The sequence below is a fragment of the Musa acuminata genome, chromosome BXJ2-9, assembly GCF_036884655.1.
Source record: "Musa acuminata AAA Group cultivar baxijiao chromosome BXJ2-9, Cavendish_Baxijiao_AAA, whole genome shotgun sequence".
Classification (NCBI taxonomy): Eukaryota; Viridiplantae; Streptophyta; class Magnoliopsida; order Zingiberales; family Musaceae; genus Musa; species Musa acuminata.
In genome coordinates, this window is record NC_088346.1 from 6,508,538 (window position 1) to 6,521,562 (window position 13,025).

Here is a 13,025-nt window from a genome sequence, read left to right on the forward strand (position 1 = left end):
ACGCAGTTTTACGTCTAAACGTAGTTTTACGTTTAAAAGAAGTTTACGTCTAAAACACAGTTTTATGTTTAAACACAGTTTGCGCAGTTTACATTTAAACGCAGTTTTACGTCTAAACGTAGTTTTTCGTCTAAACGTAGTTTGCGTCTAAAACAGTTTTAAAGGGATCTAAACTTAGAGACTAGTTCGTAAAAGCGCAGAAAATAGTTTTGCAGAATCAAAACGCAAACGTAAGCTGATCGTAAGAAAAACACAGATTTACGTCTGAGTGCAAATTCGAAAAGGTCAGCACTTAGAACTTGTTCGTAAAGGCGCAGAGAGCAGTAGTTATGTAGGAGGTTTGCAGTAATGATAAGGTATTCGAAATAAACGCAAACCAGAGATTTAGAGTGGTTCGGTCAGTCTTGACCTACTCCACTTGGCTTCCTCCTCCAACGAGGTCACCGACGTCAACTAGCTGCCTTCCTTCAATGGGCGAAGGCCAACTGCCCTTTTATAGTTTCACTCCTTTTGACGGGCTCAGGAGACAACCCTTACAGATCCTTTCTCTCCTCTCTTTACAACTCAAGACTTGAAGAACAGAAAGAGAAGAACTTTTGGACTTTACACAAATTTGAGCTCTTAGAATCACAGAAAAGATCAAGAATTCGTTGTGGATCTATGGTCTTTCTGTGCTGAATGGGTGGGGTATTTATAGGCCCCAACCCAGTTCAATTTTGGAGCTCAAAACGATCAAATCTCGAAATTCCGGGATCAGGCGGTTGCACCTCTTGACTGGAGAGGTGGCACCGCCTGGCAGAGCTCGATGGTTGCACCGCCTGGCAGAGCTCGAAGACTGAGCTCGGTGGTTGCACCGCCTGGCAGAGCTCGAAATCTGAGCTCGGTGGTTGCATCACCTGGCAGAGCTCGAAACTGAGCTCAGGTTGATGCACCTCTCTACCAGAGCTCGAAGACTGAGCTCGGTGGTTGCACCGCCTGGCAGAGCTCGAAGTCTGAGCTCGGTGGTTGCTCCGCCTGGCAGAGCTCGAAACTTGAGCTCTGGCGGTGCTACCTCTTGACAGAGGAGGTTGCACCGCCCAGTCTCGCTTGGAGACTGAGCCCTGGGCGGTTGCACCTCTTGGCTGGGGCGGTTGCACCGCCCAGTCTCACTGGAAGACATAGCCTGGGCGGTGCTACCTCCAACCCTGGCGGTGGCACCTCTTTCACTATTCCAGCTCACTTGGTTTGGCTCCAAACTTGGTCCAAACCAGTCCGAACTTGGGCCTAATTGGCCCCTACTTGGGTTATAGGATTAACACATAATCCTAACCCTAATTAACGTGCTAACTATGAATTTAAAGATATTTTCTAAGCTATTACAAAGTCTGCAAGTCAAGACTTCTTCTGGCGAGCTTCCGGCAAACTTCCGGCGGTCTTCCGATGAACTCTCGGAAACCATTCTGCGAACTCCCGGCAAGCTCCTAGACTTCACGATTTGATCTTAGCGAGTTTCAACGAGCTTCGTCGGCAAGCTCCGATCTTTCTCGGCGAGCTTCCGAAAAACCCTTCGGCAAGCTCCCAACTCATTCTCGGCTAGTTCCGGTAGCATTCCCAACGAACCTTCGGACTTCCATCGAACTCTCGAACTCGCAACAAATCCTTCGCGCTTTGACTCCGACACTTTGTTTCGCTTTATGTCTTCATTGTTATCATAGTTAATCCTGCACAACAAAACAAAACTTCGATCGAGACAATTAATCCTAAGCAATTAACCAAGTTGTCCGACATGTCATTGGTCCCTCGACGCTTCGTCCGATTCTTCGGCGGATCGTCCTCTTCTGCAGCCTATTGCCCAATCGGCCAGTTGACTCCGCAACTCCGATATCCTTGGCACAATACCCGCTCTTCTTGGCCCGATGCCCGAGTCCACGGCCCGAAGCCTTCTGTCGATACGTCGACCGATCCACCGGTCCGACGTCCAATCTTCTGACATGTTCCTTCGGCACAACATGATTTTTCTGCTTTAATTGTCTCATCCTGATCGAAGCATCCTGCGTCATTCAAAACGCAGATTAAATCATAAACATATATCAAATAGTTTCATCATCAAAATACGAGATTCAACTATATATATATATATATATATATATATATATATATATATATATATATATATATATATATATATTTCTTAGATTCTTTCATCCGAGGACACGATATATATTTATTTTCTGAATCCTTTAATTATTTTATTAACTTAAACATCGTATGGTATGTATTTTTATCGAATATGTCTTTTATATAGTTTTTACAAATAACATATCTTTATTGAATCTTCAATTTTTTTGATGTGTTTAAGAATCAAAATCTTATTCGAATTGGAATTTATATTTAAATATTTCAATAATTATAATCAATTTATCCATAATTTAAACCATCCAAATGGTGTTTCTCGTCTTTTTAAGAATTGACCATCAATTGCACAAAACTTTTGAGTATAGCCCACGAAAAAATGAATACGATCGAACCCACTTTGACCATATTGTTGACATGGGATGCTGGATTCGGTCCGGCCTTTTTGTGCTCACATCAACACCTTGCTGGAATCAAAGATTGATCCTCTCAGTATCTTATGACATGGAATTTTCATTTATTAAAAGACAAATTAGATATGAATGAATGGATCTGATGCTCTTGTTACACATGAATAATTCTGGTCCGAAAATTTTCTCTCTTCATGTAGATGACATTTCGAGGAACATAATATTTTAATCTCATAAGTCGCTGTGGATCATATACATCATTTCTTTGTTCGATAAATGTCGAACATTTTTATCATTTCTTTGTTCGATAAACGTCGAACATTTTTATGCTCATGAGTTTGGAGTAAGTCGAGTTGACTAAGAGGCCAATATCTTTTTATCTTCAACACTAACTCAAGATTCTACTATCAAAATCTATCTTTATCATTCTTTTTCTAAGATCAAAATAATTTTTGAAAACCCACTTGTGCATCGTTATTAAAATTTAAAAAATATAATTATAAATAATAACGAGTGAATTGTAAATAGTAATCTTCTTTCCTAATTCTAGAAAAAGGGACGGTGTTTAGTTATTCCTCACTATTAGAAGGGCGTTATTGCAAATGATTTAAGTAAATCAGTCGACGACGAACCGACAAAACCCCTCTTCTCGATTCGTTCGCAGCGGCACACCAAAACCCCGTCTCGCTCTCGCTTCCGGCCGGCTCCTGTTCTCCCAAATGGCTTCCAATGGGAGCGCCGCTGTGAGTTCCTATTTGGATCCTAGGTTTTTCCTTCTCCAATTTGGCCTTTTCTCCATCTGGTCTTATCCAAATCGATGTCTTTTGAGGCTTCTTTGATTATCTCAGAGGACGGGGGATGTAGAAAGCAGTTTGGAAAAGATTAAGCGGCAGCTGATGTCAGGGTCGGGGAAGTATCTGCTGCAGGGCCCGCTTCTCAAGCGATCGGAGACGGTGTGGCCTTTGATCTCGCGTTCTTTGTAGGAATTAGGGTCCAATTCTTCCCATTTAAGATATTCTTACGATATGGAAAGTTCATTTTTTTATTCCTTTCTTGGTTTTGATACTTCCACGACTTTTTAAGGCTTCGTGGAATGTCATGTTGTTTGGTTCAGTGACATCAAATTAGAGGTTAATTTTTTGGAGAACTGGGTGGGATGTACTGCACACGAAATAAACATTGTGAAGGCAATGCAACAATTCATGGCTTTACTTACATAAAAGAGAAGCTAAAGGAGGGAGTTTTCTTGTTTGCAATCTCTTTAGATTAACCAAAGTTTATTTTGTTATTAATCATGCATTTGATGGAGGGAGCCCTTTCCAGGTCTTTCTAACAGCATCATGTTCACAATTTGTTACTATTTTGGTTCAGAATCTGTCAAGAAGTACAATGGGTTGTATGTGTTGAATTTGCTTAGATTCATATTCCTCACAGCTTGCTCTTTTGGAGAGTACTTCCTCTTACCTTTGCCCCTTTCCGGCTGTTTACATATCCCTCTTGAATGTTATTGGAACTGCAGTTACACGGTCTCTTTTCGGAGTTATTTATGTTAGGAAATTTTGTAACAACCTTTCATCAGTTTTATTGAACAGCTGCGGAAATGGAATGAACGTTGGGTGATCCTAGATCCAACTACGGGAAAAATGGAATACAAGTATTATATCATGGCTTCCTTCAATATAAACTTGTGAATTTAAACTTCTTGACTATGATAGAGTTGTCATATTTCATGTTTAACCTGGCATAGGCTTCGGAGAAATGATACAATTATAAAGGGAGCAATCATATTTGATTCAAACAGCATAATCACTATCTCCCCCATAAACCTCCAGTAAGATTGTCATGTGTGCAGTTATGTTTTATACTCAGTTTCATCATTGCTTGACAGTGCTTTTAAAAGCATCTGACACCCTTTTTCTTGCTGCAGTGGACTGCAAAAGTATGATGGTTGCTGTTTTTGTATCCATATTCATATACTTTGATCTCTGTTGAGTATTTTGGATATTTTTTTCCATTTATCTTAAGACTTGAGACAATATCGCAAGTTCTTTCGGAGTGCATGTAATGAAACCTTTTCAGTTCCTCAATGACTATGCAAGATATTGGAACTCCACAGAAAAAGGAATATTTCCTCTGTGCAGAAACTCCTGGTGCTGCAAAAGCTTGGGTAGCCACCTTACAGTAAGCATGTGGACTTTTCATTAAATCTTTCAATAAACTAAGCAGCATCCTTTTAGGTGTATGGTTTTCATCTGTCAGTTATGCTTTTATGTGGACACAAAGCTAGTGTTATGTAAGCATCAAAGTCAATTGATAAATCCAAATTTATTTGTTGCCTTTGCATTCAGCAGCTGAATATAACTATGTGACCACTGGTTGAAATCTTGGCCTTACCTCATTGTTATTTGTAGCTGGTGCTTCTCATAAATCTACGTTTTTACATTTAATGTTAAGAATATTTTAATTGGCTGTCTGAATTAATATTCTCATTCAGTTTTTTCTTGTCCAATAACAGTGCAACTCAGTTGGTACTGCATGCTCATAAGGAAGCAGTTACTAATTTGAGTGGGAGTGGTTCTGTGAAATTGGGAACAATTGCCACTGTGGTTGCAACTGCTAACTCAACTGCAATGGAAGCCTCAAAGGAAATTGAAGCAGCAATGAGAATCTCCATGAAAGCTGCTTTGGGCTTGTTGACTAATAAGGCAAATGAAGGTCAATTAGATGATTTGACCATTATGAAGGTATTTAAAGAGATCATCGATGATCAGATCATGCAAAGGTTTTTTAGTTATCTGAATACATTGTTTTTGTTTATGTGGAAATGATCTAGTGATCATTCTGATATATGCTTGATTATTTGTGTTTAGATCTGGTGCTTCTATTTTATGTTTTCTTTTTAATCCCACCAAAAGTTATGAGAATCACATTATTTTCTGGCATAGTGAATTGGAGCTCTATATCTAGCTAATAAAAAGGTTTCTGTATTCCTCTACGCTAAAAAGCATCATTGTGTGATTAATCTTTCACATTGCAATATGTGCAGACTAAGAGAGTGTTCTTTTAGGAGAGTCGTAGACTAATCTGTTTTCGGCTTGGACATCTAAATCATGAAAACGTTGCACCGATATGATAGTGGTAATGGAGGTGACAAGAAGTTATCTGAGTTTAATATCTTTGAAATGTATTCGTACTTTAATCAATAATTATTACGCACCTACTTTTGGTTGTCCTGACACTCTTAGATCCTGGATGCTGATTATGGTACAGTGATACATAACTTTTTGTGTTTCTCACTCCAGCACAATTATTCTTATAATTATTCTTTCCATATGAAATTAGAGAAAATTTTCTTTTTCTTATCTAACAATCAAGATGTAGTGCTTCTCAGGATGTATTTAGTTGTTTATCTTGTTCTCAGAATCTACGTGTTGATTTTTTCTGCATTGACGTGAATTTCATGGTATTTTTTTGTTCTGTTTGTTATTAAATTATGTTATCTAATGCTTATGGTGCAGGAAACTATTAGAGTTAAAGATGAGGAACTACAGCAGCTGGCTAAGGATATTTGTGCTCGTGATTCCACCATAAAAGACATAGCTGATAAGCTGATGGAGACAGCTGAGGCTGCTGAAGCTGCTGCTTCTGCAGCTCATGCAATAGATGGGGAGAGAAGAATTGCCTGCTTGGAAATTGAGCACCTAACATATGATGCACAGAAGCAACTAGAAACTGCCCAGCTTAAGGTGATTCCTAGCTCTTCATTATTTAGCATCAAATTTTAGCGCTTTTTTTCATGTACTTAAGGATGACAAATTGAATGATAAGCATATTTACAATTAACTTATGGAACATCTCTTCAGCCCGACTATGAGTTATGAAATTCTTAATTCTGTTTTTGTTAAGAACACTTGATTACTACATTCTTTGTGTGCATAGCTTTAATCCTATGATTGTGTTTACATGCAAATTCTTTCTATAGTCAAACATATTAGGATACTCCAATATTTTTGTCCAATGTGATATAGTGCTAATAATATTTTTCTTATGGCTTTATTGCAACTATAATCAGACAAATGTATCGTGGGAATATATGCTGAAATGTGACATCGATACTGATTGCATCTACCTTGAGCATATGAAATTGATTTTCAATATCTAGAATTATGTCCCCTTCCAATGATCTGACTGTGAAAAATATAAGTTACAGAGACCTTTTATCAATCAAATGACTAGCATATAACTGTCATTCTTCACGGTCACTTCACATGCATGAGAACGAAACTAAATGCTTCTCGGTTTTATAAATTTAGCAGTCCAGGCATGATGCTCCTGCTGATGTGGGGTTTAGGTCCTGGTAGGGTCATATATGGACAGCCTTGTCCTGGCATGTGAAAATACCATATTTTGTAGTTTAAATACTCCCCATAAGTTCTTTGTAGAGCAAACTGCCAGTCGAGCAAAGGCTTACTTTCAAAGCCTGAAAAGATATAAATGATAAGATTTGATGTGTGAAATGACCTGAAAGAGAGTAAAGAGTCAGCTGCTTCTTTAGAGCAATAATTAGGCAGGAAAATTTGACTGGGCAACTACAGGAGTGATTGCCTTTCATCTCATCAGTTTGTGATTTTAAGGTAATAGTGTTTTTATTTATGTTACTACATTTTGTATGCTTTTTTCTTCTGTTTGTCTCTCCTTTTTGGCAGTTACAAATAAATTGTGATTTTTTCAGTTGAGAGAATATGAAGAAAAGGTGATGGCCTTAGCTACAGAACGAGAGCTGTTGCTAAAACAGAGGGATTCTGCTTTTCAGGAGGCACATCAGTGGCGTTCTGAGCTTGCAAAAGCTAGAGAACATGCTGTGATATTAGAAGCAGCTGTTTTCAGAGCTGAAGAAAGGGCCAGAGCATTAGAAGTAGATGCTGGGGCTAGAGTAAATGATGCTGTAGAAAAAGCATTGACTGCAGCAAAGGAAAAAGAAGATCTTTTAGCACTTGTGAATGTTTTGCAAACACAAGTTCAGAGGTATGGTTCATGACTCCTTTTGCCTTATACTGCAGTATGTGTAGATTTATCTGCAATTCTTTCTGTCATGTTCGAATGGAAAAAATGTTCTCGGCAGGATCGAAAACGCAGAGCGTGATCCAGTAATCTAATCATCAGTCTGAATTTGTTTAGTAATTCAACATCTATATACATTTATCAGCTCTGGAGTGTCATGAAGAATGTTTAAGACAAGGGTTAATATCATCTAGAGTTTTTCATCAAAATTTTCTTACCTTTTCTCTTATGCTATATCAATCTTCCTCTCTTCGACCCTATAAACCGCAGTTCCACTTCTTCCAAGTGCAACACGAAGATGACATAGTCGTATCAACTGTCATGCATCCATATGCATATATGTGTATGCAAACTACACTTGTATATTCACAATGATTATAAATATCTTTGCTATTTTTGCCATGGGGAACAAATAGATGAATATGCCAAATATGTTTTTTTCCTTAATATGTAAATGATGTAGAATAATTAATCAGCATCTCAGAAGATACAATGCAATCCTTTTCTTGAACTATATGTGTTGAACAAGCACTGAAACTTGGCTCTATATTTTAATGATAGAAGGTCAGTGCTATCTGTTTACTAATTATTGATTTTTATTTGCTTCATAAGTAATATGATTTTATGGTTCTTTTATTTGAACATTCTTGCAATATATGCTAACATAATTAGGAGATTGTTGAATAAATTTTCTCCTTTACAGACAACAGAGCAACACAAAGGAGGTATGCGAAGAGAGATCTGAGCCACGGTCAACCACTGACGTCACGACAAAGCATGTTGACCTATCAGAAGATGATGTAGATAAAGCTTGCTTAAGTGATCCAAGAGTACTTCTAGATTCTGCTGACACTGAAGTCCAACTGGGAGTCGATGGAGTAGAGATCTGTTCTATTGGTGATGCTGAGTGGGGTAATTTCCAGTCCACAGCCGCAAGAATAGCTGATGTGCGAGAGATCTCCCTCGAATCAGAAGAAAGCAGCTTGGATATTCCTGTTGTTGGCACCCCAATTGATGATCATCAACATGGGGGGCGCTCACTCCAGCCATGATGCATTTACCTAGAATTGGAGATAATTCCAGCTTCAAGAATGTTATCAATGTCTACTAGTGAATGTGGCATTGTAATGAGATCGAGGGCAATTTTTCAAAGCTTGATTTGGTTATTGTAATGAAGATATATGCTGATATAGTTTGTATAGATGGATCATTTGGTGAACTTTCTAGTGGTGTTCAAATTTTTGTTGAAGTATACGGGCAATGAAGCTGGTGTCGTTTTGCTTTGTTAATGACGCTTTGTTTAATAGTTGACAGGTACATCATATATAGTTAAGTTTAGTGAGTTGGCTTACTGTAGCTATTTAAAAGAGAAATTTATAAATGTTTATCAACTAGTGGTTCAAAAATAATGTTAAAGAAACAGGAAATCAAAATAATATTAAAGAAAATGAAATCAATAATAATTATAATCCTTATATGTCAAAATATACTTTTATTTTAGGAACAGCCAAAGTGGCAAACTAAAAGAAAAAACAATGTGTAAATTCTTGTAAAAACTTTTACTTTTAAAAATTTTTGGTGTAACACTTTTACTTAAAAAGAAAATTAAAATAATATATTTGATCATATGAATAGATTATTTGTCTCTTCTTTTGTTGAACCCATCATCGATCTTGTTGACTCAATCGTTACACACCTCACTTGCGACCCTTGAATAAGGTGGCAATGGTGAAGACCTATGTCTCCCTTCTCCTTTCTCCCTTATGGCCAATAGTAAGAGTGTACAAGTTGCCCTCTCTCCTTTCTCACCTGTGGTCAGTACGAGAGAAGTCTATGGGCAATGGCATAAAACCCATACCCCAGTCGACAACAAGAGCTTATGATTATCCTCTCTCCTTTCTTGCCCATGGTTGACAGTACACCCTTTTCTTTCCTTCTATTGATAGTAAGGACTATGAGAGAGGAGAGAGGGCAGATTCACGAGTGACAACGACGAGAGTTGCAAGTGATTGTTCAAGGTGAAGGGAGGCAGAGGAGCGACGAATAGAGGCTAATAAAAGTAAAATGTTTCAAAAAATATTTTAAAAATTTTCAAAATATGAGTACTACAAGTAGGACTTTTTCTCAGAATTCACCCAAAAATAATTAAAATCTTAAGATTAAATCAAAAAAAATTTCATTAAAGGAAGGTGCAATTCAAAAATAAAAAATAAAATAAAATCCATTTTATATACCAATAATAATTGTTATATTTAGATATCATAATGTGCTTTTATTTTAAGAACATCCAAAACAAGGAAGAGGCAAACTGAAAATAATAGTAATAGAAAAGAAATTTAAATCCTAAGGTTGAATTAAAAAATTTATTAAAGGAAGATGCAATTCAAAAAAACAATAAAAAAAATTCACTTTAGATATCAATAATAATTGTAATCCTTATTCATCATAACACACTTATTTTAAGAGCAGCCACAATGAGGAAGAGGCAAAAAAAAAAAAAAAAGAGGATTAGAAAAACAATTTAAATCCTAAGATTACATTAAAATTTTTATTAAACGAAGAGGCAATTAAAAATAAAAAAACGTAAAATAAATAATGTTCCATTGCCGGGATTTGAACCCGGGTCGCCTGGGTGAAAGCCAGGTATCCTAACCGGACTAGACGACAATGGATTTGTTGTTTGAAGATAACATATCTACTATATGAACTCTTTAATTACGTAGGAAGCCGCAACAACTATCACCGCCACTGTCTGCTTCCTCGTGCCCCCTTTCTTGAAGGGCAAGCCACGTAACCTCCCTAAAAGGCCGCCCCCTCCTCCTTCCTCTTCCGTCCTCTTTTCTGCCTCGTCGACTTGCACTCCAAGCAATAGAAATCTTTTCTTCCGAAATCGTCTCAGGTAATCATACTCCACCCTCTTCTGATCTCTAACTCGGTCTGAGATTCGGTGAATTTCCAGATATCTCTCTTCGGTCCCTTTTTTTCTTTAAAGGTTTTAGTTTTCGATCCGACCTGACATGACCTAATCCTCCTTTTATTCCTTTTTTTTCCTGGTGTTTGGGGCGTGCAGCTAGGGAACTGCTTGGTCTTTGGTTGGTTGCGTCTCTGAATAGTTGGAGCTCAATGGTAAACAATGTGATCTCTTCTTTGTTCGATTCTACAAATTAATTGCTTTTCAAGTCACTGCTATTACGTGTAGTTGGAGAAAGCTTTGGCTGTGATAACTGTAACTATCTTTGCTACATTGTACAGTATTGCATTGATGATTTAAGGCCCGGCCATATGAAGAATATAGTATACTAAACAGCCTTGTACTTGTTTGAGAATTTATGTGGTATGATTCATCTGAATGACGTAGGTGTAGATAATACTGTTATTGTGCAAAACCCTAAAAAAATAAAATCTTTTTGCTGCGGCATGCTAAATAATCCCTTTTGCTTGATTTTCAAGGGGTATTTGTTTAAGTTTCCTTTCAAATGCTTCCTTTTTTTAATTAAAATCGAGATGATAGATATGGCTCTATCCTCCCATGAAAATGCATTAGAAACTATCTCCAATAAGAATATGCGGAAATGATCTAACAACCAAGACTAATTCATTTCATAACTGGGAAGTATTAGATTTATCGCTCTAAAATACAGCCTGTAAGTGTTGGAATGATATCGAAAATTGCTCGAGAATTTTGTCTTCTAACATTGTTGAAGCATGCGTTGACTGACTTGTCGTCCACAATCATCTCCATTACTGCAATCTTGATTATTGATAGCATCAAGCTTCAAAAAGGCATTAACAATTAGTAATTGAGTTTGATTATTTTTCTTACTAGTTGTAGTTAGTAAAGCTGAATACCTCATTCATCAATGAGAGCTTGGCATTCAACTATTGGCTTACTCTTTAATGCCCCAAAAATATATAGAAAACACTTTTCTGCTATTCATTTCAACCGTTTGAGAAGTTTGAACTTACGCATTTTTTGACGGTATGCTTTTGGAGAACTAAGAGAACCAATGCCACCTGCAGCATGTCTTCTTTAGTCTTTCAGTTTCTCTTCTTGCACAACATGATTAAGTAGACATTGGTCAGATGCTTTTTTGTTTTTAAGATAACCAATTTAATAGTCTTGTATAGCTTAATGATTTTGCTATACCTGAAAATCTGGATGTTTCTGAAATGGCTTCAAAGTTTAGATGCAACATCTCCTGAAATATATTTTAAAGGCAATTAATGGTATAGCCTTCAAAAAGCCAAATGGTTTGGCATAGTGGAAAATCAAAGAGTTCTCTAAAATGGTTTCAAAGTTCAGAAGCAATCTCCTGAACTAAATTAGAGTTAGACACATTAACCATGGTTGGGTGCCAAAGATACCCCCAAACTTTTATAGTTGGAACCATCTTGTCAGTGGGAACAAAAAAATCTAACAACCTCCATGCATTGGCCAATACCGCTGTTGAATTCTGAGAACTCCAAACAAGAATTCTTTTAATTAGCTCTATTGGATAAGCTTGTCTTGAGCATTAAAGAATATCATGCACATTTAAATTATTCCTGATTGATTCTTTCCAAATTCGAAGTAAGCTAGTTTATATTTATACTGTCCTATGATTTGTAGAGAGGATCTGGTTTGTGATCAGGTTTCGTAATTACCATAAACTATTTAACAACATGATCCTGAGATGGATCTTTAACTTGTTTTTCTATGATTTTACTATTGCAGGCAACTCCTCTTGTTGCAAGTCTATCTGTGGCTGCAGCCGCAATGGGAGGTAGATATTTGATTCAGGCATGGCAGGCATTTAAGGCTCGCCCAGTTGTTCCTCGTATTCGTAGGTTTTACCCTGGTGGTTTCGAGCAGCAGATGACAAGAAGAGAAGCCGCATTGATCCTTGGTGTTAGGTAAAATTTGTGTCATAAGCTCTTGCCCAATTGTTGAATCAAATTTAAGATGGTGTCATTTTGTGATATTCGGTTATGATTTTCTCAAGTTCCGGTCATCATTTTGTCTGTTTTAGAGAACATGCTCCACTTGATAAGATCAAGGAGGCTCACAGGAGAGCGATGGTAGCAAATCACCCCGACAGTGGAGGAAGTCATTACCTTGCTTCTAAGATCAACGAGGCAAAGGATGTGTTTGTTGGTAAACTGAGAGGTGGTTCATCCATGTTTTGATTGCAGCCACAATTGATACTTTGATGACCAATTCTTGGATGATACTCGAAAGAAGATATTCGGATATACACACATAATTTTGAAGTTCTCGTTCTCTGATTTTATAAAATAGAATTATTGTCTCTGACTCTGAAAATTTTGGTTTGTAATCTATATGAAGCTAATTCACAGTGCAATTCAATTGAATTCACTGATGATTTGGTTCTTTTTAGAATTTACTAGTCATCTTTATCCTTCATGTTGGATGCAAAAAAAATTGCAGTTCACTGCAGTGTT

The 13,025-nt window shown here is 37.2% G+C and overlaps 2 protein-coding genes and 1 non-coding gene across 7 annotated transcripts; 2 read left to right on the forward strand and 1 right to left on the reverse strand.

Moving 5' to 3' along the window:
- Positions 1-3,150: 3,150 nt before the first annotated feature.
- LOC135582724 (uncharacterized) lies at positions 3,151-8,832 on the forward strand. 5 transcript variants are annotated; one of them, XM_018831221.2, is made up of 10 exons: positions 3,151-3,288; positions 3,371-3,501; positions 4,102-4,176; positions 4,270-4,353; positions 4,450-4,481; positions 4,622-4,703; positions 5,038-5,266; positions 6,041-6,268; positions 7,255-7,547; positions 8,287-8,832. In XM_018831221.2, the coding sequence occupies exons 2-10, from the start codon at positions 3,419-3,421 to the stop codon at positions 8,633-8,635; spliced, it is 1,455 nt and encodes a 484-aa protein (XP_018686766.2). In that variant the 5' UTR covers positions 3,151-3,288; positions 3,371-3,418; the 3' UTR covers positions 8,636-8,832. The 5 variants fall into 5 exon arrangements, with proteins under 5 accessions (XP_018686766.2, XP_064981174.1, XP_064981172.1 ...); XM_065125102.1 differs by having other exon boundaries at positions 3,371-3,475; positions 4,115-4,176; XM_065125100.1 differs by having other exon boundaries at positions 3,153-3,265.
- Positions 8,833-10,181: 1,349 nt separating this feature from the next.
- TRNAE-UUC (transfer RNA glutamic acid (anticodon UUC)) lies at positions 10,182-10,255 on the reverse strand. Its single transcript has one exon. It is a non-coding gene; the product is annotated as a tRNA-Glu (tRNA).
- A 1,926-nt stretch (positions 10,256-12,181) lies between these two features.
- On the forward strand, positions 12,182-12,749 carry LOC135624009 (mitochondrial import inner membrane translocase subunit TIM14-3-like). The gene is made up of 3 exons (XM_065127477.1): positions 12,182-12,202; positions 12,298-12,476; positions 12,593-12,749. Exons 1-3 carry the CDS (start codon positions 12,182-12,184, stop codon positions 12,747-12,749), a joined length of 357 nt encoding a protein of 118 aa, XP_064983549.1.
- The last annotated feature ends 276 nt before the right edge of the window (positions 12,750-13,025 follow it).